The sequence below is a fragment of the Rhagoletis pomonella genome, unplaced genomic scaffold, assembly GCF_013731165.1.
Source record: "Rhagoletis pomonella isolate Grant_MI unplaced genomic scaffold, Rhpom_1.0 Rhpom_scaffold_00004, whole genome shotgun sequence".
In the NCBI taxonomy this organism is placed as follows: Eukaryota; Metazoa; Arthropoda; class Insecta; order Diptera; family Tephritidae; genus Rhagoletis; species Rhagoletis pomonella.
In genome coordinates, this window is record NW_023458558.1 from 25,096,290 (window position 1) to 25,121,953 (window position 25,664).

Sequence of the window (25,664 nt, forward strand, 5' to 3'; positions counted from 1 at the left end):
ACTAAAATTACATCTGTTTCTAATATAACGGTAAATTTCAGAAATGCGAAAACTCCGATATTTTAAATAATTGTGGATGCTTATTTACCCCAAGTTACAACAATCTCTCAACAATAACAAATACTGCTATAGACTTTTAGGAATTGGGCACCGCGGCACCGCCAACTTTATGACTACGAATGTGACTTCTACCAAACTTGGTTCAATTATTAAATATATTAAGTCTAACTCAGAATATTCCCGAAAACGTTTGAGATCGGGAAAAACACCAATGCTTATTAAGCAAAGGTACCTCCGCCGGGTATATAAAGTACGGTTTCGCTCGAACTTGAGGCATTGGCCCAATGTACGCTTGCTTTGTTTGCTTCGCTTTGAAAACTGTCAAACAGTTTTTGAACTCTACTAAAATGTATGAAAGTTAGCCAAATGGCAGCTTGACTTCACTTGCTTGAAGTTTTTCAAGGTTTCGAATAGCCGAAATCTATATTTGACAACGCTTTGTAGGCTTTTGACAATGAGATAAGTTTTCGTGATAAATGAATTCAAGCAAATTGCTTAACTAAGAATGCTGCAAGGATTTATATACATAATACGAATATCTTAACTTAAAAATGAGGTAGTATAATTGTTTCATTATTATCTTTTCCTTGAAATAAAAAAAAATTAATTCACATTAATTTCAAAATAAATCTGAAAAGATTAGGAGGTAAGACGATGTTCCCATTATATTTATTATTAATTAATTTTATTATTAATTCATGTTCTATTTTGAAGGAAATTCTTAATGTTAATGGAACAGACTTTGATTTCGCAACCACACAGCTGATTGCTTTGACAGCGTTCCAAGCTACATTTGGCCAAACAAAGCCAAGTAATTAATGCCAGCACCTGTATACCTCTTTATTTGTTTTGTTTTAAAATCAAATTCCCTGTTTCTTTTCAGGATATTCGCAATAAAAATACCCAATTATTTATTTTACAATTTTTTCATAGTAACTATATTTTATAGCTCCGCCAAAACCCCCAAAAAATTGCAATGGGGACCGGATAAATATTAAAAAATGGTTAAACAAGCTAATATGTTTTTTTGAGTGACCTCTAAATATTATTTGATTTCAAAATAAAAAATAGGGGTATATTTCTATCGATAAAGATCATTCCTAATGGGTGAGAGCATTAAAATTCCGACTTTACCTATTTTGGAATACCCTAATGTACATATGTATGTACATATATGAATATATGTATTTGTTTAAGTTTCAATTGTCGCTTCTCTGTGGCATTCAAGTGATCCATGTTTGTTGGTTGAAGAGCAAAAAATGCATCGTAAAATTAATTTCCAGTTTATTGACGCATTTAAAGGCAAAGCACAAAAAGATAGCAATCGTTTGTATATAAAAACGCGTGTATTCATATGTGTTTTCATTACGTATGTACGTATATATGGACATAAGTGCGTACCAGAACGCCCATAAAAAGCTGAATCCGATGGAAAATTTAGCTTATGAAGAAGATGCAGCTTATAATGGGAAAATCTGTTTACTTCCCACATTCCTGTCAGGTTCGGAGAACCGTATAGCGATTTTTGTGGAAGTGGTAAAGACCTCCCGGCCGGATGCCTTACTTTACGAATAAATTTCTAGATAATCATTTCTTCAAGGAATTGCACAGCTTAGCCGGGTCACCTCAGTCTGAATTCATCCATTGATCAAGCACACTTAGAGACAAGTAAGTAAAACATCATCCGCGTCAAATTTTGACCAATAACACCAAATAAAAATCAATTTTCAATTTCAATTTCAATTTATTTATATATAGAGTTTTGTACGTAGTAGAAACTCAGTGAGAGGGGAGACCAGTGTTTTTGCAAGTATGTATTTATATTATGGAGTGCAATGGGGTATAGTCATTGCGCTGGGTATGCAGTTACAGTTGCATGGCTATACTCAATCCCGACTCTTGCGTCCTCGTTCGCGCACTCTGGGCAACGTGAGCAACCCATGTGCGAGATGCGGTAACCAATCCGAGTGGAGCCTTGGGTCACGGCAGAAAGAGAGGGAGCTTCGGTGGGGCCACTCTGACTTATTCGGTTTAAGGGCTCACTGAAGTCTGCAGCGTCTGTTCACCAGTAGGTGCGGCTGCAAGCGGGTGTCTGCTTGGAGCAAGCGGCTCGCTATATAAACGTGTATTTGGTTGCGAAACCACCCCCGTCCCAGCAATGGGTTGTGCGCTGGGCTTGGGACCCGCCACGTAAAAACCACTTCCAGTGAAGAAGCAAGGCAAAGCCTCGGATGAGACCCCCCCTTATGATGACGACCACGGCAAATGTTTAAAGGACTACGATTTGAGGGCATGCACCTGGAATGTCCGGACCCTTAATGGGGAAGGTGCCTCTGCCCGGCTGGTTGATGTCCTCGTAAGGACAAAAGCTGACATCACCGCCATCCAAGAAATGCGTTGGACGGGGCAAGGCAAAGAATGTCTGGGGCCTTGCGACGTCTACTACAGCTGCCATGTAAAGGAGCGCAAATTCGGAGTTGGATTTGTGGTGGGAGAGAGACTCCGTCGCCGAGTACTGTCGTTCACCCCGGTGGACGAGCGTCTAGCCACAATCCGCATCAAAGCGAGATTCTTCAACATCTCGCTCATCTGCGCCCATGCCCCGACGGAAGAGAAGGATGAGACATCCAAGGATCTCTTCTATGAGCGCTTGGAGCGCACGTACGAGCGCTGCCCCCGTTATGATATCAAAATCGTGCATGGCGACTTCAATGCCAGGGTGGGCAAAGAAGGGATCTTTGGAACCACCGTCGGAAAATTCAGCCTCCACGACGAAACGTCCGACAACGGAGTGAGGCTGATCGACTTCGCCGGGGCCCGAAACATGGTAGTATGCAGTACTAGGTTCAAGCATAAAAAGATTCATCAAGCTACCTGGCTGTCTCCGGATCGAAAAACGAGAAACCAAATCGATCATGTTGTGATAGACGGAAGGCACGCTTCCAGTGTTTTAGACGTACGCACACTCCGAGGCCCAAACATCGACTCGGACCACTATCTTGTTGCAGCCAAGATACGCACCCACCTATGTGCACCAAAAATGTGCGCCCAAATATGCAAGGAAAGCTTAACGTCGAAAAGCTGCAATCACAACAGACAGCCAGCGCTTTCGCTACTCGACTCTCACACCTGCTCTCAGAGAGCACTCTTCAACAAACATACATATGCGAGCAGTGGAACCACATTTCCCGCTCATTAAGTACCGCCGCCGAAGAAGTAGTCGGATTTCAGCGAGCCCGAAAGAACAACTGGTACGATGAGGAGTGTCAGGAAGCTGCAGAGAAAAAAGAAGCCGCCTACAGGGCCACGCTGCGATCGGGCGCAACGCGCGCTATGTGGGACCGCTATAGGGATCTGAAGAGGGAAGCGAGACGTATTTGCCGCAACAAGAAGAGAGAGGCAGAAATACGTGAGTGCGAAGAGCTTGAAATGCTGGCCGACAGGAGGAATGCCCGAAAATTTTACCAGAGAGTTAGGCGACTTACGGAAGGTTTAAAGACCGGGGCGCACTCCTGTAAGAACAATAATGGCGACCTAGTAACTGATGTCCAGAGCGTACTTAAATTATGGAGGGAACACTTTTCCGCCCTACTAAATGGCAGCAGCACAGAAAGTTGTGGAGAAGAAGAACCCGAGCCCGCAGTCGATGATGACGGAGTCGACGTTCCACCGCCTGACTATGACGAGGTACGTATAGCAATAACGCGGCTGAAAAACAACAAAGCCGCTGGAGCTGACAGCCTGCCAGCTGAGCTATTCAAGTACGGCGGCGAGGAGTTGATAAGGTGCATGCATCAACTCTTGTGCAGAATATGGTCAGATGAACGCATGCCCGACGACTGGAATTTAAGTGTGCTCTGCCCAATCCACAAGAAAGGTGACCCCGCCATTCGCGCCAACTACCGCGGGATCAGCCTTCTAAGCATAGGTTACAAGGTCTTATCGAGCGTATTGTGTGAAAGACTGAAGCCCACCGTCAATGAACTGATTGGGCCTTATCAGTGTGGCTTTAGACCTGGCAAATCCACCATAGACCAGGTATTCACAATACGCCAAATCTTGGAAAAGACCCGCGAGAAAAGGATCGACACTCACCATCTATTTGTCGACTTTAAAGCCGCTTTTGACAGCACTAAAAGGAGTTGCCTATACGCCGCTATGTCTGAATTTGGCATCCCCTCAAAACTCATACGGCTGTGTAAAATGACGTTGAGCAATACCACCAGCTCCGTCAGAATTGGAAAAGACCTCTCCAAGCCGTTCGCCACAAAACGGGGTTTCAGACAGGGCGACTCCCTTTCATGTGACTTCTTTAATCTGATGTTGGAGAAGATAATAAGAGCTGCAGAACTGAACCGCTCAGGAACAATTTACTACAAGAGCGTGCAATTGCTGGCTTATGCCGATGACATCGACATCATCGGTAACAAAAACCGCGAAGTCTGTTCTGCCTTTTCCAAGTTGGATAGGGAAGCAAAGCGCATGGGTCTGGTGGTAAACGAGGACAAGACGAAGTATCTCCTGTCATCAAACAAACAGTCAGCACATTCGCGCCTTGGCACCCACGTCACTGTTGACAGTTACAATTTCGAGAAAGTAGAGAATTTCGTTTACTTGGGAACCAGCATTAACACCGATAATAATGTCAGCATTGAAATCCAACGTAGAATCACTCTTGCCAACAAGTGCTACTTTGGACTGAGTAGGCAATTCAGGAGTAAAGTCCTCTCTCGACGTACGAAAACCGCGCTCTATAAGTCACTCATCATGCCCGTGCTGGTATATGGCGCAGAAGCATGGACAATGACAACATCCGATGAGGCGGCTCTTGGGGTGTTTGAGAGAAAGATTTTGCGGAAGATTTACGGTCCTTTACGCGTTGGCGACGGCGAGTACCGCAGACGATGGAACGATGAGCTGTATGAGCTTTACAACGATATGGACATAGTGCAGCGAATTAAAATACAGCGGCTCCGCTGGCTTGGCCATGTCGTTCGAATGGACACCGACGCTCCAGCTCTGAAAGTATTCAACTCGGAACCCGCTGGTGGTAGCAGAGGAAGAGGGAGGCCCCCCACTGCGATGGAAAGATCAGGTGGAGAAGGACTTGGCTTCACTTGGCGTTTCCAATTGGCGTCAGTTGGCACAGAGGAGAAACGACTGGCGTGCTTTGCTGAACTCGGCCAAAATCGCTTAGGCGGTTACAGCGCCAAAAAAAGAAGAAGAAGTATTTATATCTAAACAAAAATTTATTGGTTCAAAAAAGGTGGGTAGATACTGTGGCCAATGGTAAATTTCGTTTGCCGCCTCAGAGTCTGCATGTCTGTAGAAATGCATCAGACTAGACCGAGCATACTTTGAAATGCCATCTAATCTAATCTAAAACTTAAGCAAGTTCAATTACATGGCAGTTGAAAATTGCATGTGCAAAAATTTCATAAATCGCATAAAGGAAATTTTTGCACATGCAGCAGTACATAGCATGCATTTAGGCACCCAGCGTTAGCAGTCGCGCCTAAACAAAGACTAATTCTTTTAGTAGTACATCTTAAGTTAATAATAATAATTAATAAGGAGAGAGGAGTTAGTTATTTATTGAAAATTTTTAAGAAATTAAAGAAAATTTAAAAACACCTTGCACGCAAGAATGCCATAACTTTACACTCATAGACTCCATTATAGATTGAGGCACAGTCCATTTTAGGACACCCTTTTCAAATTTAAATCTTCCATTGCATCGATTTTGAACAATCGGTGGGTGAATGATCCATATTTAATTGTGGCAACATTGAGGTGCATTATAGCAATTCATAATTGCTGATATTAGGTAAATGGATTTAATTCAAATTTGCAAGTAAATTATACTAACTCGCATTAAAAGCACCTCGACAAGAGAGCCATACATGTAGTGCACAAAGTCGGCAGCTGCATTTTAGTAATAAAGTGTTTGCTCGCAATAACAGAACTACCCAGTCTGAAATGGCGGTTTGGCTAAAAGTGATTTTAGTTATTTCTGTTGCACAACTTTGGCCAAAAGCTATACAAGCAGGACTTTCCAGCATAGATACTGCACACAGCCAAGTAAAATACTACAAAGATTTTCTTATGAAAATACACAATGAAGAAAAATTTGAAAGTTGCTTTTTTTACGGAGATATCAAAAAAGATGGCGTTCTAAAGACCCTACTTAAAATCATTGTTGCGGATTTTAACAAGCCTATTTTACTTCATAACACCAACGCGACTTATAAAATTGCTAATATGTTTAATAGTAACACACTCAGCATTGCACAGATTGAGAATACGGATGTGGATCTGCAGTCAATTGCCGAGAGTCTCAATGAAATGCGACAGAAGCGCATTATTTTAATCTGCGCTAACTCAGAGTCGGTTAAAAGTGTCAGACGCCTATTCTTATTAAACTTATTTCGTTCTTGCGAAGCAAAAAAAAATGCTGAGTGTTATTGCGATTTTCGAAAATTTTACGGAGAGCAGAGCGTACTACAGTTACACCATCTTCCCCAACTTTAGACTGGAGTACAATGAGTTTGGTAAAAACAGTTTGGAAGTATTTCCAAATCGCATGAAAAATTTACATGGATATCGCATACGCACAATAGCCGATAACTTATTTCCTACTGTATTTGTTAAGCAGCTAGCGGATGGGCGTATGCGGGTTAACGGGATTTTACAGAAGCTGTTGGAAACATTTGCCAAGAGCATTAATGCCACACTTTGGTATCCAATATCAGTAGGCGAGAATGAATTGCGCCATCCAACTGAGTTTCTCAAACTCTTACGCACAAATAAACTGGATATACCTCTTACCCGGAGGGCTTTAGAAGTAGAAGAGACTTTCCAGGAGGTTTCTTATCCATTCAGCGTTGTAGACTATTGTGTCATGGCACCAACTAAGTCATACCACTCGTTTAAAAGTTTCTACAAACTTTACTTTACAAAAAATTTGATCACTTACATAATAATTTATACATTTAGCAGGCGTTTTTTGCTCTATTTATGTCGCCGTTTCCAAAATCTTCGAATGGGTAAGTCCATGCACAATGGTATATATTGGGCAATCATTGATATGACCACGTTTGCTCGCCCAACTGCCTTAGACTCCTTGATGACCTTTCGAATTCTAACGTGCTTGACTATACTTTGGACATCTTGCATTGATACTCAATTTGCGGCGCATCTCAATAGCTTTTTGACTCGGCCAATCATGGTGACAAATCCAAAAAGTTTCGAAGATTTAGTAGACAACGAGCAGAAAATGTTGCTTAGTTTGGAATATTATCATTACCTAATCCAATGGTGTGGTGATTCATGTAAAAATATAAAAAATTCAGTTGTATTTGCCAATTCGCATCTGGACTTTGTCAATCAAGTTGCGACACTCAACACCACATATGCATATATAGTTGAAACATTTAGGTGGAAATACAATATTTGGAAAATGAGATGGTTGCAGTATCCGCTATTTCGGTTGACAGAAATATGTTTAAGAAAGAATGTTCTAAATTGCATTCCTTTATCAGCAAATTCAATTTTTAAGGATTCGTTGAACTCATTCATTATAAGAAGCTTGGAACAGGAACTGCTTAGCTATTGGACAATGGAGACATATTTGGAAGCATTAGGCAATGAAAAATTCTATAAGGAACAACCGTTGGAACGACCGCTGGATATGGATTATATGTCATTGATGTGGCCATTCTTTGGTTTCGCTTGGACGCTGGGCAGTGTGATATTTGTAGCCGAACTAGTCATTGGACATTCGAAGCAATACAATGCAGGGCAAACTAAGGTTAATAAATAATTCCCGTATAAATTTCTGCGTATATGACGAAAGACGAATTTTATAGGAGAAAGAAAAACAGAAATTTTTTCAGTTGGCCCAGAAGAGAAATGACTGGCGCGCTGTTTTGGACTCGAAAGCCAAAATCGCTTAGGCGATTTCAGCAGAAGAAAAATAATAATTTTTTAGATTTAGTATGTTGGTCTCAGGAAATGCAAACAATAATTCACCGAAAAAGGCTAACATGCAATTGCAATCTTTTTTGTTCACGCCACGCGACTTAATGATTAAATATGTTTGAATTTATTTTCGTTTATTTTAAGATGAAGGGTTTTTAAATAACTTGTTAAACATGCTTGTAAAATTTGTCTATTAAACAATAAATTTGTTTGTAAAAAAAATACGATGCTTATGCTCGACAAACCTTCTTTATTTGTTAAACAAATTTTTTTATATTTTAAACAAACCTTTTTTTTATGATGTAATTAATTTTCTTTTAAGAACCATACAGAGTTGTTTTGGCGACATTTAGAGGGACTGAAGTAAAATCGAGGAACTGACGAATTAATCGCTCATTTGCTGCAAGAGTGTCATAATCCAAACAAATTTTTTTTATTTAAATAGGATGCAGAAATTATCGCCACCTGTTCTTTTATGCTGTGTAAAAATTTCATAGTTGTATCGATTGACAATAGCTCATTAGAAGAAAATGTGTCTCAATTTTACTGTGGGAGCGTATGCAAACGGTAAATTATAAAGCCGTTTTTCACGAGTTTTTAATTTTTTAAATTATGAAATTCTTAAGTGCACATTATGTGCATGTGCATTAAGTACATATTGTGCATTTCGCTCAGTTTGTATGTACAAGAGCGACATCAATAAAAGCGTACAGACGAATAAGACGTGCCCTTAACATTTTTTTGATCAAGGCTCTAGTGGCACTGCTTTTTGTCTTTAGTACATATTTTGCAAAACTATTCAAAAATGTTACATTGCATTCATTATTTTAACTTTCTAACTGTGTTTTCCTATGCCAGTACAAGTTATCCGTTAGCTCAAACGCTTTCGAATCACTTTTTCAGTTTTCGAGTAACTTTGACAATCAAAAATATGTCTTTGCATTTTTTTAATTACATTATTAATATAATTTAATTTCATGATTTTGATAATTACACTGGATCACAAATTTAATTTTGATTTTGCTCTCCAGATGCCACTATCCAATTTGTATGTAGAACCGCTCGCTGTTTCCGAAAATCGAGTTAAGTTATTTTCGTATGGATACGTTATCCACCTATTTGCAATTTACCGTTATTCAGCTTAAATAAAAGAGTGGTTCCACTTAATCAAATATATCTTATGAACTTATTAAATAATCGTAATGCGGGGTACAGTAGATGAAGGAAAATAAAATTCTCTATAAATCGTGTGTACATCACTTTTCGATAGCCCTGAGAGTGTCTCATAAATTAATTAATCATTCCAGACTATTTGTTTTTTTTGTTGGAAAAATGCAAAAAAAAAGTAAAAAAAATAACAGTTTCTGTGTAAATATTTTGCTCTTGTATTGAAGCCTGTTCATTCAGAAGAAAAACGAAGCTACTATTGCAGAAAATCGATAGACAAATAAGAAAATAATGATAGGTCAAATGAATTAGCGCAAGGTTTTTTTGTATGAAATATGAGCAGAAAATAGTGTTACTCATACGCCACGTACACCTGAGTAGGTAGAGTACCCTGCAGTGAAAAGCCAAACCAGTTAGAAAAAATACTAGTTCATTAAGTAGTATGTGCCTACCAGTTCGACAATTTCGAAGAACTTAGGCGATCAGCGACATCTGCCTTTGAATTGCCAAAGCCAAAAATAAAACGCAATTATAATTGCTTTTCTTACAAATATCGGCTGTGGCGTCACGTGAAGACTACTGGTTCTGGTTCTGAAATTGCAGATTCGAGGCCGCTTGGAGGTGGTTAAGATTTTTAAAGTTAAATAAATGTAAGTAAAAATAATTTATTCAATTTATAAATAAATAATAAATTTGATAATCTAATTGCATTGCAAAAAAACATTTAGGAAGAAATGCTTGTGCTATAAAAACAAAGAAATTAAACAAAAATATTTTTTTTTATTAAATTTAAAAATTACAATAAACAGCGTAAACAAAAAAAATAAATTTATAAAAAATAAAAATAAAATAAAAAATAGAAAATAAAAAAACTTTCCCTGCGCCAGGATTTGAACCTGGGACCTCAGGCTTACCACGCGAGTGCTTTGCTCTGTCGGCCATTGTGACTGCTGGAGCGTCGCGAGCAAAAAGGCACACTTATGCTTTTCACGGGGCATGCATTGGCAGACTATATCATCAACTGGTATGATGCTACTAGTATTTATACTAGTAGATGCTGATGCATAGCCTGACAATTGACATCTCGTAGGACATCGCAATGTTAAAAATGCCAGTCGCTAACATTGAAAAAGGATAGAACGTGAACCAGTTCGGCTGAAACGCAAACCGGTAGAATTCTAGTTCACAACTAGTAGCTTTCCCTGCAGGGTAGTTGCATCGAAAACAAGAGGCGTCAGAAATGATTAATTAATTTCTCAGAAACTATCGGGGCTATCGAAAAGTGATGTATACACAGTTTATGGAGAATTTTCTTTTCTTTCATTTACCGTATTTCCTCGTATTACGATTATTCAATTGGTTGGTAAGATATGCGTGATTAAGTGAAACCATTATTTTTTAAAGCTGAATAACGGTAATTGCAAATATTTCGAAAAGTTATCCATAACAAAAAGTATCTCGATTTTCGGAATCACCAAGGAATTCTACTTATTTGTATATTTTTGATTATTTTCAATTATTTTTGATTTTTTATATTTTATCATTTATTTCAACTTGTGAATAATTAATTGCAACGCTGTTAATATTTGTGCCTGCATAGGATGAGAATCAATACATTAACATAAGATAAATGCACAAGGAGAATAATATACCTATCTATGGCTATATGTAATATCTGCTCCAATGTTTCCTCTACAAAATTCTTTCTAAAAGTATTAATGAATGGCAAAGGCAGTTGATAATGTCTATAAAAAATCATTACTGACTTGTAAACTACCATACACGTACATATATGCTGCTACAGTGAATTTGGTTTCAGTTATTTAATATTAACTTATAAAAAATTGCCTGCCAAGGTGCCAGTTTTATAAAAAATAATTAAAGCTAATCATATAATTAGAAATAATCAAACAATTAAAAACAATGAAACAATCAAAAATAATCAACCAATTAATAATAATGAAATAATTTGATTATTTTTAATTATTTGATTATTTTTGATTATGTATTTTATTTTTTTTTTTTTTATTTTTTTAATGGCAATTAATCATGATTATTTTTTTAATATTTTACATTATAATAATTTATTAATTGTTGGGTTATGTAAGAAAATTAAAATAAACATTAAAATTTAAAAATGCAAAAAATAATGATTACTAATCGTAATGGAAATTTAACAGCACTGTTTCGAACATATGTATGTATGTATTTGTAACTGGTAAAATAGGTATTTAGTATTCCAATAATAAGAAATTAACAGATATACGTAAAATATGAGACTTGTAAAAACTTACATATATATATATGTATGATGTGCAGTAGGCATTTGTCTTTTTCTTACTTAAATATACCTAACAGGAGAGGATGGGGAATGATGAAAAACCAAAAAAAAAAACGTTTCCTCAAAATTGGTGAAAAAAGTTCTCCGGGAAAAAATTTATATTTAATATAATAAATAATATATGTGACCTGGTCTACGGAAAGGGGGCTTAGGTGTCAAAAAATCAATTTTCACTTTTTGGTTGATTCGGATGGAAGATGAGATGCTTTTTCACGTGGTGAAAAGCAGAAAATCCTAACTTGCTTAGAAGTGTACTAAAAATGTAGAGAAAGAAGAGTAAAAATAATATATAATAATATATAAAATAATAATATAATAATATATAAAATAACTATAATAATATTCCGACCAACAACAACACTTACTGGACGTCCGGCGCGGAGAACAATTAACGAGATAATGAGAAACTGACGAAACGAGTTGCTTACTTTTAACAGCTTTTTCACAGAAAACTAGTTTTCGCACGTAAGCTCCCTTTTCGTAGACCAGGTCACATATAATAAAAAAATATATACATCTGTGGTCACATGCCACAACCAAATTATAGACGAAAATATTTTGGTTTCCCATAACGTGAACATTACAATCCAAATGTTTAAAACGTTCTTTCTCAACTCAGCTCGATAGCTCCACTCAGTGATGAGCATTCCTCATACAAAATACCAACACAATTATGATGGCTCATACAGAAACATGGCTTTCCCATTTTTTATTTACAAAAATTAAAAAGACTTAAGACCAGTTGCGCCAATCAATTTTGATATTGTTAAAATTTATTAAAATCTTAAATGACACAATTTTGTTAGGAAAATTTTTCACTTTAAATTTTAACAGTCTGACAAGTTTTAAAATTGCTTGGTGAAACCGGACATTACGATATCTATTGTGACATTGATTGCGTATTAAAATATACATATTAAAATATACGCAAAAGTAATCAAACTAAATAATTCAGTATTAGTCCGCCAAATCGATTGATACTTTTTTCAAACACGCGAATATTGGGCGCTTCTTCACTACTTCGTCCATATCTTTGGCATATTTACCAGGGAAATTCGTTTTCAAACATGTTAAACGCATGTCAAATTTATATAAACCTCTACGGCACTCAATTAGATCACATTTGCTTGGCTTGCGATCTGTTTGGAGTATTTTGAATACCGCCGGCGCTGCCAGATGTCTTTCAGTCCAGTAACACGAACAAGGCGGCATGCAACGGCAAGGTGTCGGAAAAGCCATTTTATGTGGCTGTGGTGGGGGCTGCGGTTTGCATTTATACAGCCGATAGCGATGTACGCCGCCGAAAAGTTCGGACTGACCCAGCATGCGCGCCAACCAACGTTCCAGCAGATCCCAGTGCGAATTAATTGCACTCTTTTCGCGTAACAACTGCATGCGCCGCCAGAGATCAGAACGTCGCACCACCTCATATTTAGGTCCACTCTTTACCATAAATAATTTGTATAATTCGTAGTAATATTCAGGCGGCAATGAAATGCTGCGCGCATATTTTGTCATTTCATAGAAGAATAGTTGGCGAATGCCGTACGCAATATGCTTCATGTCACTGAAATTTTTAATATTCATTGCACTGAGCGATTGTGCATCGAGCAGCAAGAGCTTTTGCCCTGTGATAAGATTAACGCGGAATGTATTCTGGAAATAAGGTGGAATTATACGCATGTACATACATACATATGTACATACATAGCGATGGTGCCCTGCCATAACGACACAATTCAAAATTCAAAAATAAAAACCCATAGGACTGTTAAGTGGCGCATGTCTCTAATCCTAGTCTAATTCATATGCAATCGTTACTAAAGTGAGGAGTAAGGATTAGAGACGTCAGCCATTTAACAGTACTAAAGGTTTTTATTTTTTGAGTATTGAATTGTGTCGTTATTGCAGAGGACCAACGATATGTAGATGAGATGATTGAATCAGTGAATTATTTAGTGTTGTGCTCACCATATATTGAGGATAACCATATTTACGTATCCACTTGCAGACTTCCATATTCGTCCATTTATAAACGGATGGTAAAGGCAATCCATCCACTATTTTTATGCACAAATTAAGCAGCGTGTCGGGCGTTACTTTGAACACTATGGGCAATGCATTCTTATCGAAATCCTCCTTTTGCAATAACGAACTATGTAGATTAAATTTATAGCGTCGTAATGGTTCTTCCTTTGTGCGTTTTTTCTTTTTGGGCATTACAAACTTTTCAACTGAGATTGAGAAATATTCCCTCATGCCTTGAAACTTCTACTTTGTTTAGTAAAAATTGCAATAAAACCAACATATATGCAAGTGCACATGTAACTAATTGATTATTGAAAATTGTTATTATAAATATATTTTACAGTTTTTTATTTGACAGTTTATTTTGAAAATACTACAATTTATGGTGAATTTTACCTCAAGCATTTATTGAGCTGCTTGAGTTATTTGAGGGTCTGTTTAGAACTACTTAGCTCCGAATAAGTAAGAAGAAACTTGTGCTATCAAGTTAACTACTTACATATTTATATATCAGGATAATGTAGATAATTTCGTATATATGTACATTAGAATGCATTTCTCTCGATACAAAAAAAAATACTGCTATACTGCTTTTCCATGGGAATTATTAAATATTTTAAGACAATTCATCTACATGCCTCGTAACTATGTTAACCTCTTAAACTTACTTATTTTTGTATGGAAAATCAGTTTATTTACGTGGTTTACGCGGTTACGAGGCATTTTCGGGTTCCCATGAAAATGATTAATATTAATATATTAATGTGACGTGGACCCACTTGAAAAACCCTCGAATTTAAAAATAAAATTAGTTTTAAAAAATCACCCCACTTGATAGAAGAGTTTAAGCCTTGAAGGTCTGATCAAAAGTGTTTAAAAATTTTATCGACGGAATGAAAGTAATGAGGTTTTTGTAGGTATTTTCAAGCCGGTCCTGTTTAGAGATCCCAATATATGCCAAAAAAATTATGTTTTAAAGCAAATAAAGTGCTGTTTCAAAGAAAAAATTATTTTTTTTTTCGTATGTAGCTGTCATAATTATGGTCACCGTAACTACAGTAGTCCACGCGTGCAATGGTGTAAAAAAAGAGCGCGTGCACTCTGGTGCTAAGTATTGCCTAACTGATCATAACCTAATTTGGCACACCTACTACTCATATCATTAGGGCGGTCATAGACCAAAAATACATTTGATATATGTATCAAGGACATGAGGCACCGCCTACACAAATTTAAATTTCCACAATGCAAACATATCTTGGTAAGTATTTGTTATCTTGGAAAGTATTTTTGTTAGAGAGCAGTGAAATTTGGTACAAAGATATATGAAATGAATTTAGTACTCATGTAAAGAATAAAGTGTAATTGAAAAAAGGAGTATGGTACCTCCCATATAAACATATTTTAAGCCTACAGGGATAGGTACCTTTAATGTTATCATAACAAAGTTTACCATGCAGACCAGATTACATAAGTCTTTAATTTTAAACGCCATAAATATCTTAAAAAAATCGCACAGCTATAAAAAACAACTAGTGCAGATATATAACGCTACCTAAAGGTGAAAAGTTGTCAAGTCCATCTTTTTCAAAATTTAGTTTTTGATGCAAAATGGCAGGAAATACGAAACTACATCGATTTTTCGTCACTTCTGAACAATTGAAAAAAAATGGACTTGGCAACTTTAAGAGCCTTAGGTGACGATAATACGTATAACATTTAAAAATTATTTTCATATTTGTAAAAAAAAAAAATCTCTTTTATCTTCATAATGTCTCTTTTCTATGCTCAATGTGCGTTAAATACCTATCAAATGTCAAAAATAAAAAACGTGCTAAAAACTTAATTCCGTGCCAAAATTTAATGAGCTTAAATATTCATTTAAATATTTTTAAATGTGTGAAATGCAAAAAAAAATCCACTTAAATACAAGCGATTGCAAATTAAAAAAAGTACTTTAAAAACGAGGTGATGAATGGCTCTTGAAAGCAGACCGTTTATAAATTGCCTTTGCATTTTACATATTTTCACTTCGCATTTGATGTTTGTGTTTTTTTTTTTTTTTTTTTTTTTTGTACATACATACATAAGCAGATATGTATTTGCGCCCCATTTTGCTAAATTACTAGCACTTGCTGACAAACATACAACGTTTTTTATGTACGAGTTAATGCTTATCTATTTCCACAACTGCCATGTGCATAAGCCTCTCTGTGTAGTTAATCCCACTGAAGTGGTTGCGGCAATTAATGCAACGATTCACCCAGAACCCTATATACCCATAAAATCAAAGACCTGTAGTCAAATACAATGAGACCACATGCTTTTTTGCCACAAGCGCACAATGGAATGCAACAAAGCGCGAGGCAAAAAAAAAAATCGCAAAAGAACAAAAGTAATTCAAACAACAACACTAACACTTAAGTAGTTTAAGTAAGCACAAGCAAAAGCCGCGCTATTGCTTATACATAGTTAATAGAGGGGAAAAAGAAAGTTGCACAAAACTACCACTACAATTCATGGATGTTTGTTGCTGTTGTTGTTTTGGTGTTTTTTGTGTTTTTTGCTGCTGTAGCATGCAATTAATTTATAAATTATTAATGTTTGCTGAGAGCTGTACGAGCGGTTGCATTCAACAAATGCCGGCTACTCGTTGGCCACAAACTTTTGCAATCAACCAAATAGGGGGAAAAAAAACGGAAAAGTGTGTATGCATATAAGTACTCCTACACGAATTTGCACACTGACGTACATATGTTTATAAGCATGTATGTATGTACGTGTGTACATTGTACCAGTCTGCAAATAGGTATATTCCTACATATGTACATATTTCACTATTAAGTGCACTCTCAAAATCGACCCATTTCGTTCACACGCATGCATTCATACACATACATATGTACCTATACTAGCCCACTTTCAAACACCCACCCAGCTGTTTACACTGCTGCACCTACAGTAAAAGTCGTATAAGTGCGCAATTTTTATATATATATATCATTTTATTTCTTTAAATTTAATTTTTAGAATTATGCGCTAGATATACATATATGTATGTATTTACATACATACACGCATCGTCCGATGTGGAACTTATCCTCTATGTGTTCATCGCCTACCGAGGAAATATTTTTTACTCGCTAGGCAGCGCTGCAATCGAGTCAATACTAAAAATCGTATTCATTTAACTTACTTTTACTTTTGCACTTTGATTTTACTAAAAATCAGAAAGTAGTAGTTTGAAAATATTTGGAAGTGGGTTACCACCTGCTTGAAATGTCGAAATTAGTTAACTTATCCAAAAGTTATATGAAATGTCAAAATATGGATGTCAAACGAAAGAGTGTTAAGAAAGCTTTAGTTTAAACATTAAGAATATTTTTGAGGTGTTGGAAGAGGGTTGCCACATGTCTAAAAATTAATTTCAAATTATTGAATAAGTTAAATGAATTATTAAAATATGGGTATCAATCGAATGGTTTTGAAAACTCATTACTTCAGAACTATATTTAGCGGGGTTGCCACATGTTTTAAAAATAAAATTCAACTTAATTTATCAGTTAATTAAAATATGTATCGTAATGTTAGGCGAAGAATATTTAAGAGTATCTTAGCGCTAAACTATTTTTAAAGAGGGTTGCCACCTGTTTAAAAAGCCGAATTTAATTAACTTTTTCGCAAGTTATTTAAAATACGAAAGGGGCCGAAAAAACTTGAGTTTGAACATTTAGAATGTTTGAAAACGATTGCCACGTGCTTATAAAGTGACATGAAAATTATTTAAGAAGTTGTACGCGTTATTAGAAGATGGCTATCATCGAAATGATTTGGATAAGGCTTTATTTCTGAAATATATATTTTTCGGAGGGTTGCCACCTATTTAAAAAATCCAACTCAACTTAAATTGGGGCAATTACCTAATTCAAATATGTGTTTGTTAAGAAATCTTTAGCTTGAACACTATAAATATTTTTTGTGAGTTTTAAGAGGGTTGCCACCTGTTCAAATATTCCAATTATTTAAAAAGTCAAGTGAATTATTAAAATATGGATGTCAATCGTATTGGGGATGAAAAGGCTTTATTTCTGAAATATTGTTAAGAGGGTTGCCACGTATTCTATAAGCTAAGAGCAAAACGATCATCTGCAGATAATTACTATTGAGAGTTGTTGAACTGATGCGATGCTGGCGAAGGAAAAAAAGGCTCTTCTACCAGGAAAATGCATACGCATATACATAGTTGTCATGGTAAAAATCCACAACTTTATTTATGAACTGCTGTCTCCCAATAAACGAACCATGCACTTGCAAGTTTCCAAATCAGAACGGTTTCGGTTCGCCCAAAAAACATCTAGGTCAAGTGAAGAGTTCATCAATAAAACAAACGAAGTCGATTATTTGGGAGATAGGTATATCGCTAGCTTAGAATGAAAAGTTGCTAAGTCCCAATTTAAAAATTGTACAGGAGAGGAAGAAACTTTTTATAGTCATTTTCTTCAAGTATTTCGCAAAACTTTGAATACAACATTTTGCCTGTTTAAAGCAAAGCAAAACTCCATACGAATCAGAGGGATTCGATCTTTATTAAATATTTCGAACTATTTTGGCCTTATCGCAATTTCGGAGCTTTTTTGGACTTAGCAAATTTTCCTTTCATTGAATATTTATAACCGAGCACACATAAAACATATAAAGCCTCTTGTATCAAAATATGAGTTTTCATAAAAAGTGGACTTAGCAACTTTTCACTCTAAGCTAGCGATATGTAAAATGCATCGAGCTAAAAGAAAACTATTACGAGAAACAAGCAAAAAAATATCTTGTATAGAAAAAGTCTCCGACTTATCAAATCGTTCTCGTATTTAAGTGAGGGCATATTTAAGCGGGTTTCACTTAAAAAAAAAAATAATACTTTCCAGCTCTAGTTAATTTTTTTTTTTTTGCTGAGTGCTTACTGACCGACTGGCGAATACACTATCGACAGGCATACCCATATGTGTGTATGTACAAGTACTTCGTTAGCTGGGTGGTGGTTTGTTTGGCCATTTCGCGTGCGCTGATGTGCATCCATATGTATGTATGTACACACATATTGGGCATTTCGTCAAGTGGGTCATTCAACTTTAACAAATTAGCCAGCATTTGCATGCTACAATAAATACTTAAATTGGCTAGCTTTTGGCGTAAATCTTTTTTGAACACCTCTTTGATATACAGTTTTTTAACGAAAAATGATTACTTTCAGACATTTGAAGATCCTTTCTTTCGATATACATACAGCGGAAGAACTAAGCTTCACATCGTTGGCCTGAAATACAGTGCAGCATTCTTCGGCTTAGAAAAGGAAGGTAAAGATATTGGTCTATCTATAACTTTGAAGTAGTGAAGGACTTGGGAGCCATCACTCGACGATCAAAAATGTCGCTCTACAAACAGAAGCAGAAATATGCACGATGTCGAACAAAGATGAAAAGGCTTTCTGGAGCACGCAAGATTTGTGGTCCTGTCCGCGTGGGCGATGAGTACCCAGGAAGATGGATAGACGAACTGTACGCGCTTTTTAACGACATGGACTGACATAGTTAAACGCATAAAAATACAACAATTTCGCTGGCTTGGACATCTTGCAGCAATGAATGAAGACGCTCTGGTGATAAGATCCTTCGACTCCGCACCCATGGGTGGACAACGAATGCAAACGCGCCCACGAATACAATGGATGAACCAAGTGCAAATAGACCTGAATGCTCTTGGGATGAACAACTGGCGAAGCTTTTTGGTTTCAGCCCAAACCGACAAAGGATTGTAGTGCCAAATAAGAAGAAGAATGATGAACAAGACGTCTAAAGCATCGTGATGTCTTAAAATCGTAAAACTTTTCAGCGTAAATATATACCCTATATACATATATGTATATCATGTCGCAATTACTGTCACTTCAGCATCGTTCCCCAAAAACTCCTTGGGGAATTTATATACTGTTACACCCGCAAACATAATTGTGACGATTATTTGCTATTTAAATTTTTATTTTTTGAAACAAGAATACTTAATATTCAGTTTTGAATTTAAAATTTTCGATCGTCTTTTATCGTCATTTTGTTTATTCTTAAACCAAAGGCACGCGATCAAATCGGCTTGAGACCCTTTAGGAAATGTGAGCTTTCCGCTATGCACGACGAAAACATTCTGCATTTTGAAGGAAACATTCCGTCGTTTAAAGTGCAAAATCGCGTATCAGCAAAATGCAAAACCGCGTATGTGAAGTTGTATAAATAATTTTCTAGAGCGTTAAAACACTCATATTTCAAAATGGTTCCCTGTTTTATAAAGCAATCCCATTTCTGGCTAGTGTATTTCAGGACGAATGGATAAGGATTGAGCCAAGAGCTTGTGTGAGCAAATCCAATGTCAGTTACGCGGTTTTGCAGAATGACGATACGCGGTTTTGTACTTCAAACGACGATTCGCTTTTGCTGGACAATCCATCTTTTTAACATACGCGATGCCATTGGGAGTAAGTTTTTCCCATCGCTGTCTGCAGGTTATATGAGGAAACGAAATCCTTACGAAATGAATGCGTAATCCTTTTAAAAAGCTTCAGTTCGAATAAATATGGAACCTTTTTACAGAACTCTTTTTCATTTAAAATTTGTTCGGCGGAACGGTGAATTGTTATAACTAGTTATTTCCCAGCGAAATCTTTACGCAACCTTCTGTTAAAAGCTAAAAGGAAACTGTGTAAATTTATAATTTCTTTGGAGTTTTCTTCGAAAATATTATATGTATGTAGTATCTATATCCATGTAAATATATTAAAAAATGCGTTCAAATATAAGAAAAAACAACAAAAACCTATTATTAATATTATCGTATACATAGATAACTATTTGAAGTTGATATATGCAAACATGCCTTTTTTACTTTTAACCTAATCACAGTCGTTGAACCAAAAAATTTTAAAATAATTTATTACCTATAAAAAGTTGTAATTGAATAAATAACTAAATCTTGCTTTATTTAAAGAAAAAAGAAAGAAAGCTAACGACATAAATAAAGCCAACGACATAAATTAAAGTTTATGTATGTACATTAGGATGGTCCAACAAAAAAAGTTTTAAATGTTAAGCTCTCACCCACTATGATTTTGTAAATGGATAAAAGAATACCCGTATTTTTGTTTTTTTTGTTTTAAGAAAAATTATATTTAAATATTATAGAATTCTTGGAAATCAATATTTTTCGACCAGAAACTCTGTTTGTTTACCATTCCATTTTTTACTACTAACGATTTTTTATGGGTCCTCCATTGCATTTTTTGAGGTTTCGTGGTAGACCTTTAAAAAATAGTTGATATTAAAAAATGGTGACATAAACAATTGGGTATGATTATTGGAAGCCTCCTGAAGAGAAACAAAGTTTTCCAATCGAAAAATATTGATTATCAAGAATTGTATACCATTTCTACGAAAAAGTGTTTTTTCCACCATATAAGGCACTTCAAAATATATTACGAAAAGAGTGTATCTACATACATATTCTTTTTTCCATTTAGAAAATTCCTAGGGGATGAGAGCTGAACATTTTAAAGTTTTTTACCGAATCTATTTTTGAAACATCCTAATGTACATATGTATGTAGATCGCTCCACGCACATTAAAACAGCTCATCGATTCACAAGGAACTCTACTTTTACATTTGTATGATTTACGAGCCCACCAGTGGCACCATCCCACCACTGCATCTTAGCGACTCGCTGTTCATGCAGCATAATGTAGTAAATCATAAGTTTACTATGACAATTTGCATTTTTATCACTTAAAGTGTACGATACTCTCATATTCGCATATTTCCAGCTTTGTCCATATTTCTGTTTTCTATTTACCAGGTTTCATGTGCTTTTGTGGTCACAACAATCAGAATTAATGTGTCCGCTTTTTATTCTTCTTGTACCGCTATTATACATATACATTTTTATGGTGTTTTAGTTGATAATACTTTCTGCGTCGCTTTATTTATGCAGCCTATTTTCTGTCATAGCTATGTTTGTTTTGTCTGCTTACTGTTTATTCATCTGCTTTTATGTCCGTTTTTGTAGTCATTATAGGGAAATAAATGATAGCATTGCTGGCGCTTTGCCTAAGAATTATGTTTGTAGTTTGTTGCCATTAACGCCACATTTAGCGGTGCGATTATCCGTCGTGATATATTATCATAACGCTTAAATTTTTTATACTTTTCTACTATGTATTGCAAAGTTCTCAGTGGCTTGCTTATGATCTACATAAATATGTATCCGTTTTTTAGTGAGCATTGTGTGATATGGAAAACTGAAATGGCAGTAGCAATAAAACTCAATTTTTGTACTAACGACAAAGATTTTATTTATTTTATAGTTGTGGAAAAATATACCGCCCCTTATAGTTTTTTAAATATTTAAAAAAAAAAACAAAAATTACCTCAGATGACTTAACAGTTTAAGCTTCAAAAGCTTGTATAAAAATATTTAAAACAAATTTTCGATGCTGTTTTTGAATTTTCTTCAAAGACTGGTTTAAGAAAAACTTGAATAACTCAGCCAAAACCTTACCAATTTAAACTTATGAGGCATCATTGGTAAGGTATCTTCTCAGCCTTTTAATTCCTTTGCGAATTCAAGATATGAAAGAGGAAGGTAAGATAAACAAGTGTCATTCCATGTTGAATTAAGATGTGTTGGTATTTGATAAAGAAAAAATTGGGTTGTGAATGAGTTTTTTTTTTTTTTTTTGATAAAATGGCTGAGAAAATACCTTTCCACTGATACCTCAAACATGAGTCTATATCGGTAAAGTTTTGGAGCACTTATTCAAGTTTTTCTTACACAAATCTTTGAAAAAAGTTAAAAAACAGCATCAAAAATATCATTATTCTGAATCCGTTGATGAAATTTTTTTTTAATTTTTATGTAGATTTTTTAAGCTTAATCTGTTTTGTCATCTGTGGGGACTTTTTTCAAAAAATTCTTTAAAAAACTTTTATTATTCTTAAAAACTCTATTTTTAGAGATTTTTTCAAACCGGTCCAGCTCACTTAAATCTTAAAATTTCTCCGAAATATTTTGGTAGAAGTGTTAAAATATACTAGGTTTTGTAATCCCGCAACTTTGTTTGGTGATGCAGTTTAATGTAGGTACATATGTCCAGGGGCGCACCCAGGAATATATTTTGGGAGGGGTTTATACTTCTGAAAATTCGCTTCAGATAAAATGATCATTAAAGTACATTTATGCAAGTTTTATGTACAGTATGTAATAAATAAATAAACTTTTTGAAGTTTCATAAATAGAATTTATTTACATAAAATTAGCAAAAAACTCAAACATTTGTAACCGACTTCGAAAAAGGGGTAGGTTATCAATTCGTCGGAATAGTATGCTAACGCATAACTTTGGACCACGTGAACCGATTTCAATAATTTTTTTTTTTTTTATCGGATAGATGGTACCTCAAGGGTCTTCCCGTAATTTGAAATTACTTGTTTAATATAAAGTCCTATAAACACAAGATGCGCTCAACTTGCAAAAGTAATAAAAAAATTAAAAAAAAAAAATATTTTTAATGTTCATTTTCCTCGAAATCTGGTTTCTAGTTTTCGAATGAGATGGTGATTTTTTACGATTGCCTAATTTTTTTAATATTTCGAATACCGAGAAAATTAAATGAACTTGAATTTTTGTTATGTAGGCAATTTTGGTGGAACGAATTCGAAGTGGGCAAATTAGAACTTCGAATCCTCGTTAAGGACATATCTGTTGTAAACTCTTTGAGGCTCAGTAAGTGAGTATGCATTGCATATTTTTAGGTTTCATTCGCAGTTACACTTTTAAGAGCTCTCAAAAAAAAAACGAAAAATTCATATAAAATGGCGCACAAGAAATGGAATAGCAATTTTCTTCTATCAAAACTTCTTATATCAATTTGCATCTCTCAAGAAAAAAATGCTCGTATATTTATTTCTTTAAAAAAATTTACAGCAAAAGCAAAATGCTTTATAATAAAAAATATTTCTTGTGATTTTTCTTGAGAGCTGGCTTTAGGATACAGTTTGTATTTCAGGTTATTAGCTTTAGGGGGGGGGTTTGAACCCCAAAACCCACCCCTTGTGTGCGCTAATGCATATGTCTAACTCACATAAAATAAACTATATGTTTCGATATATATATATTCGTTTTCTACAGTGCTTCTTACATGTAAATATGTACTTACTCGTTTGTATATACATAATTGTCCTTAAATGTATGAATATTCACAAAGTGTGTTGCATAAGTCGTAAAACTTTTTTACGACATTTCTATCACAAATCGTCACAATGACGCAGCCAAACTCACCAAGCGCTGTAGTATTCATACCATACATATGCGTATGTATGTATTTATGTCGTAAGCTTATCTAACCTTTCGCACACCCGCACTCAAAATATGTGTAACACGTGTCGGCTCAAGCTTGATTTGTACAACGTGCTTTTGTTGCCCATCCATGCAAATTTAAGGTGCAACAAATTTATGACAGGTTTGAGAAAGTGCCGCTAATGCTGAACTAAAGATGCTTCCATTGCTGCATATGCCACAAACTGACTGGAGGGGAGGCTAATCCGTTTGAGGAAGAAGTATAAAAAAAAATAAGGCTGAAAAAAATAACGTTTCTTATACATATGCATGGACGTATGAGCCATAAATGAATTTGCATGGAAGTGCATATGTATGTGTGCAATTCACCTGGCTCTCAGCTCAATTATGATAAAATTGTTACAACACTTATGTAAGCTATATTTGATGCAATCATTCGGAAAGAAATATTTCCATATAACTACTATGTAAGTACATATGTATGTATGTATATATGTATGTACAATACATATCGGTAGCTTAAGCAGAGATCACACGATTTGAGTGGAGTTGTTTGTAAAGTTGTTTTTGAGCTCAACTCATTGTTTTGAAACGGGCTAAGGTACTTGTTTTATTTTTTCTCGATAAGGTCAAATAATAAAAAATCGTTTCATAAAAATCGAATCCTTCTGTTTTGTATGAAGATTTGCTTTGATAAAAATACGCAAAATGTTGTACTCAACATTACAACAAGCTTTGGCTACCTTTCATTTCTTTATTTAACGTTTATTATTTATTTTTTATGAAATTATAAGCTATGTTATAAACACCATATAAGTCCGAATTTAAAACTTTGTAAAAAAATGAGGAAAATTAATATATTATTATCTTACTCACGCCAGGTCATTGGGATAGGGCACCACTTCGTTGATATTTTATTTTTAATTTGTATACAATTTTTAATTAACCAAATGATTCCATAGATGTTATCTGTGATTTAGGTGATTGGGGTTGTGTTTTCAAGATGTGGGATGTATTATTTTAAATACTTAGATCCAAAAGCCAAAAAGTTGTAAGTACGCTTAGGGTCGTTATTCCAATGAAAGAAATAATCGGATTCTGTTTCAGCTTTCTTGCACACATTAGGGCGATTCAGAAAAAAAAATCTTTTTTTTTTGTCCTCGGAACCATACTCAAAAGTTCCGTTTAGACGTAAAAAAATATGTCTCAGAAAATATGAGCCCTTAATATTAATATTAAGAATGTCCGCATTGCACTTTCCGATTTCCCATGAATGTTAAAAAAATAAATAAATAAAACAGGAATTTTGTTTAATCCTGAATTCACCATTATTTCGACATGACCTCGAACCATTTGACCTTTTTTGTAGAACGTTCAATTCTCTACGAAACTACTCCAAGACCTTTCCAGTACAACGTATCGTTCGTGAAATTACCCTGCAGTGAAAAGCCAAACCAGTCAGAAAAAATACTAGTTCATTAACTAGTATGTGCCTACCAGTTCGACAATTTCGAAGAACTTAGGCGATCAGCGACATCTGCCTTTGAATTGCCAAAGCCAAAAATAAAACGCAATTAATTGCTTTTCTTACAAATCTCGGCTGTGGCGTCACGTGAAGACTACTGGTTCTGGTTCTGAAATCGCAGGTTCGAGGCCGCTTGGAGGTGGTTCAGATTTTTAAAGTTAAATAAATGTAAG

At 35.4% G+C, this 25,664-nt stretch overlaps 1 protein-coding gene across 1 annotated transcript; it reads right to left on the reverse strand.

Moving 5' to 3' along the window:
* Positions 1-12,505: 12,505 nt before the first annotated feature.
* Positions 12,506-13,768, reverse strand: LOC118738163. The gene is made up of 2 exons (XM_036469088.1): positions 13,520-13,768; positions 12,506-13,204 (listed from the first exon to the last, which is right to left on the reverse strand). Exons 1-2 carry the CDS (start codon positions 13,766-13,768, stop codon positions 12,506-12,508), a joined length of 948 nt encoding a protein of 315 aa, XP_036324981.1.
* Between the last annotated feature and the right edge of the window lie 11,896 nt (positions 13,769-25,664).

Coding starts and splice junctions, on each gene's coding strand:
- LOC118738163 (XM_036469088.1), bottom strand. CDS start 13,768: ATGCCCAAAAAGAAAAAACGCACAAAGGAAGAACCATTACGACGCTAT. Junction 13,205..13,519: donor ATGGTTATCCTCAATATATG/GTGAGCACAACA, acceptor CCTTATTTCCAG/AATACATTCCGCGTTAATCT.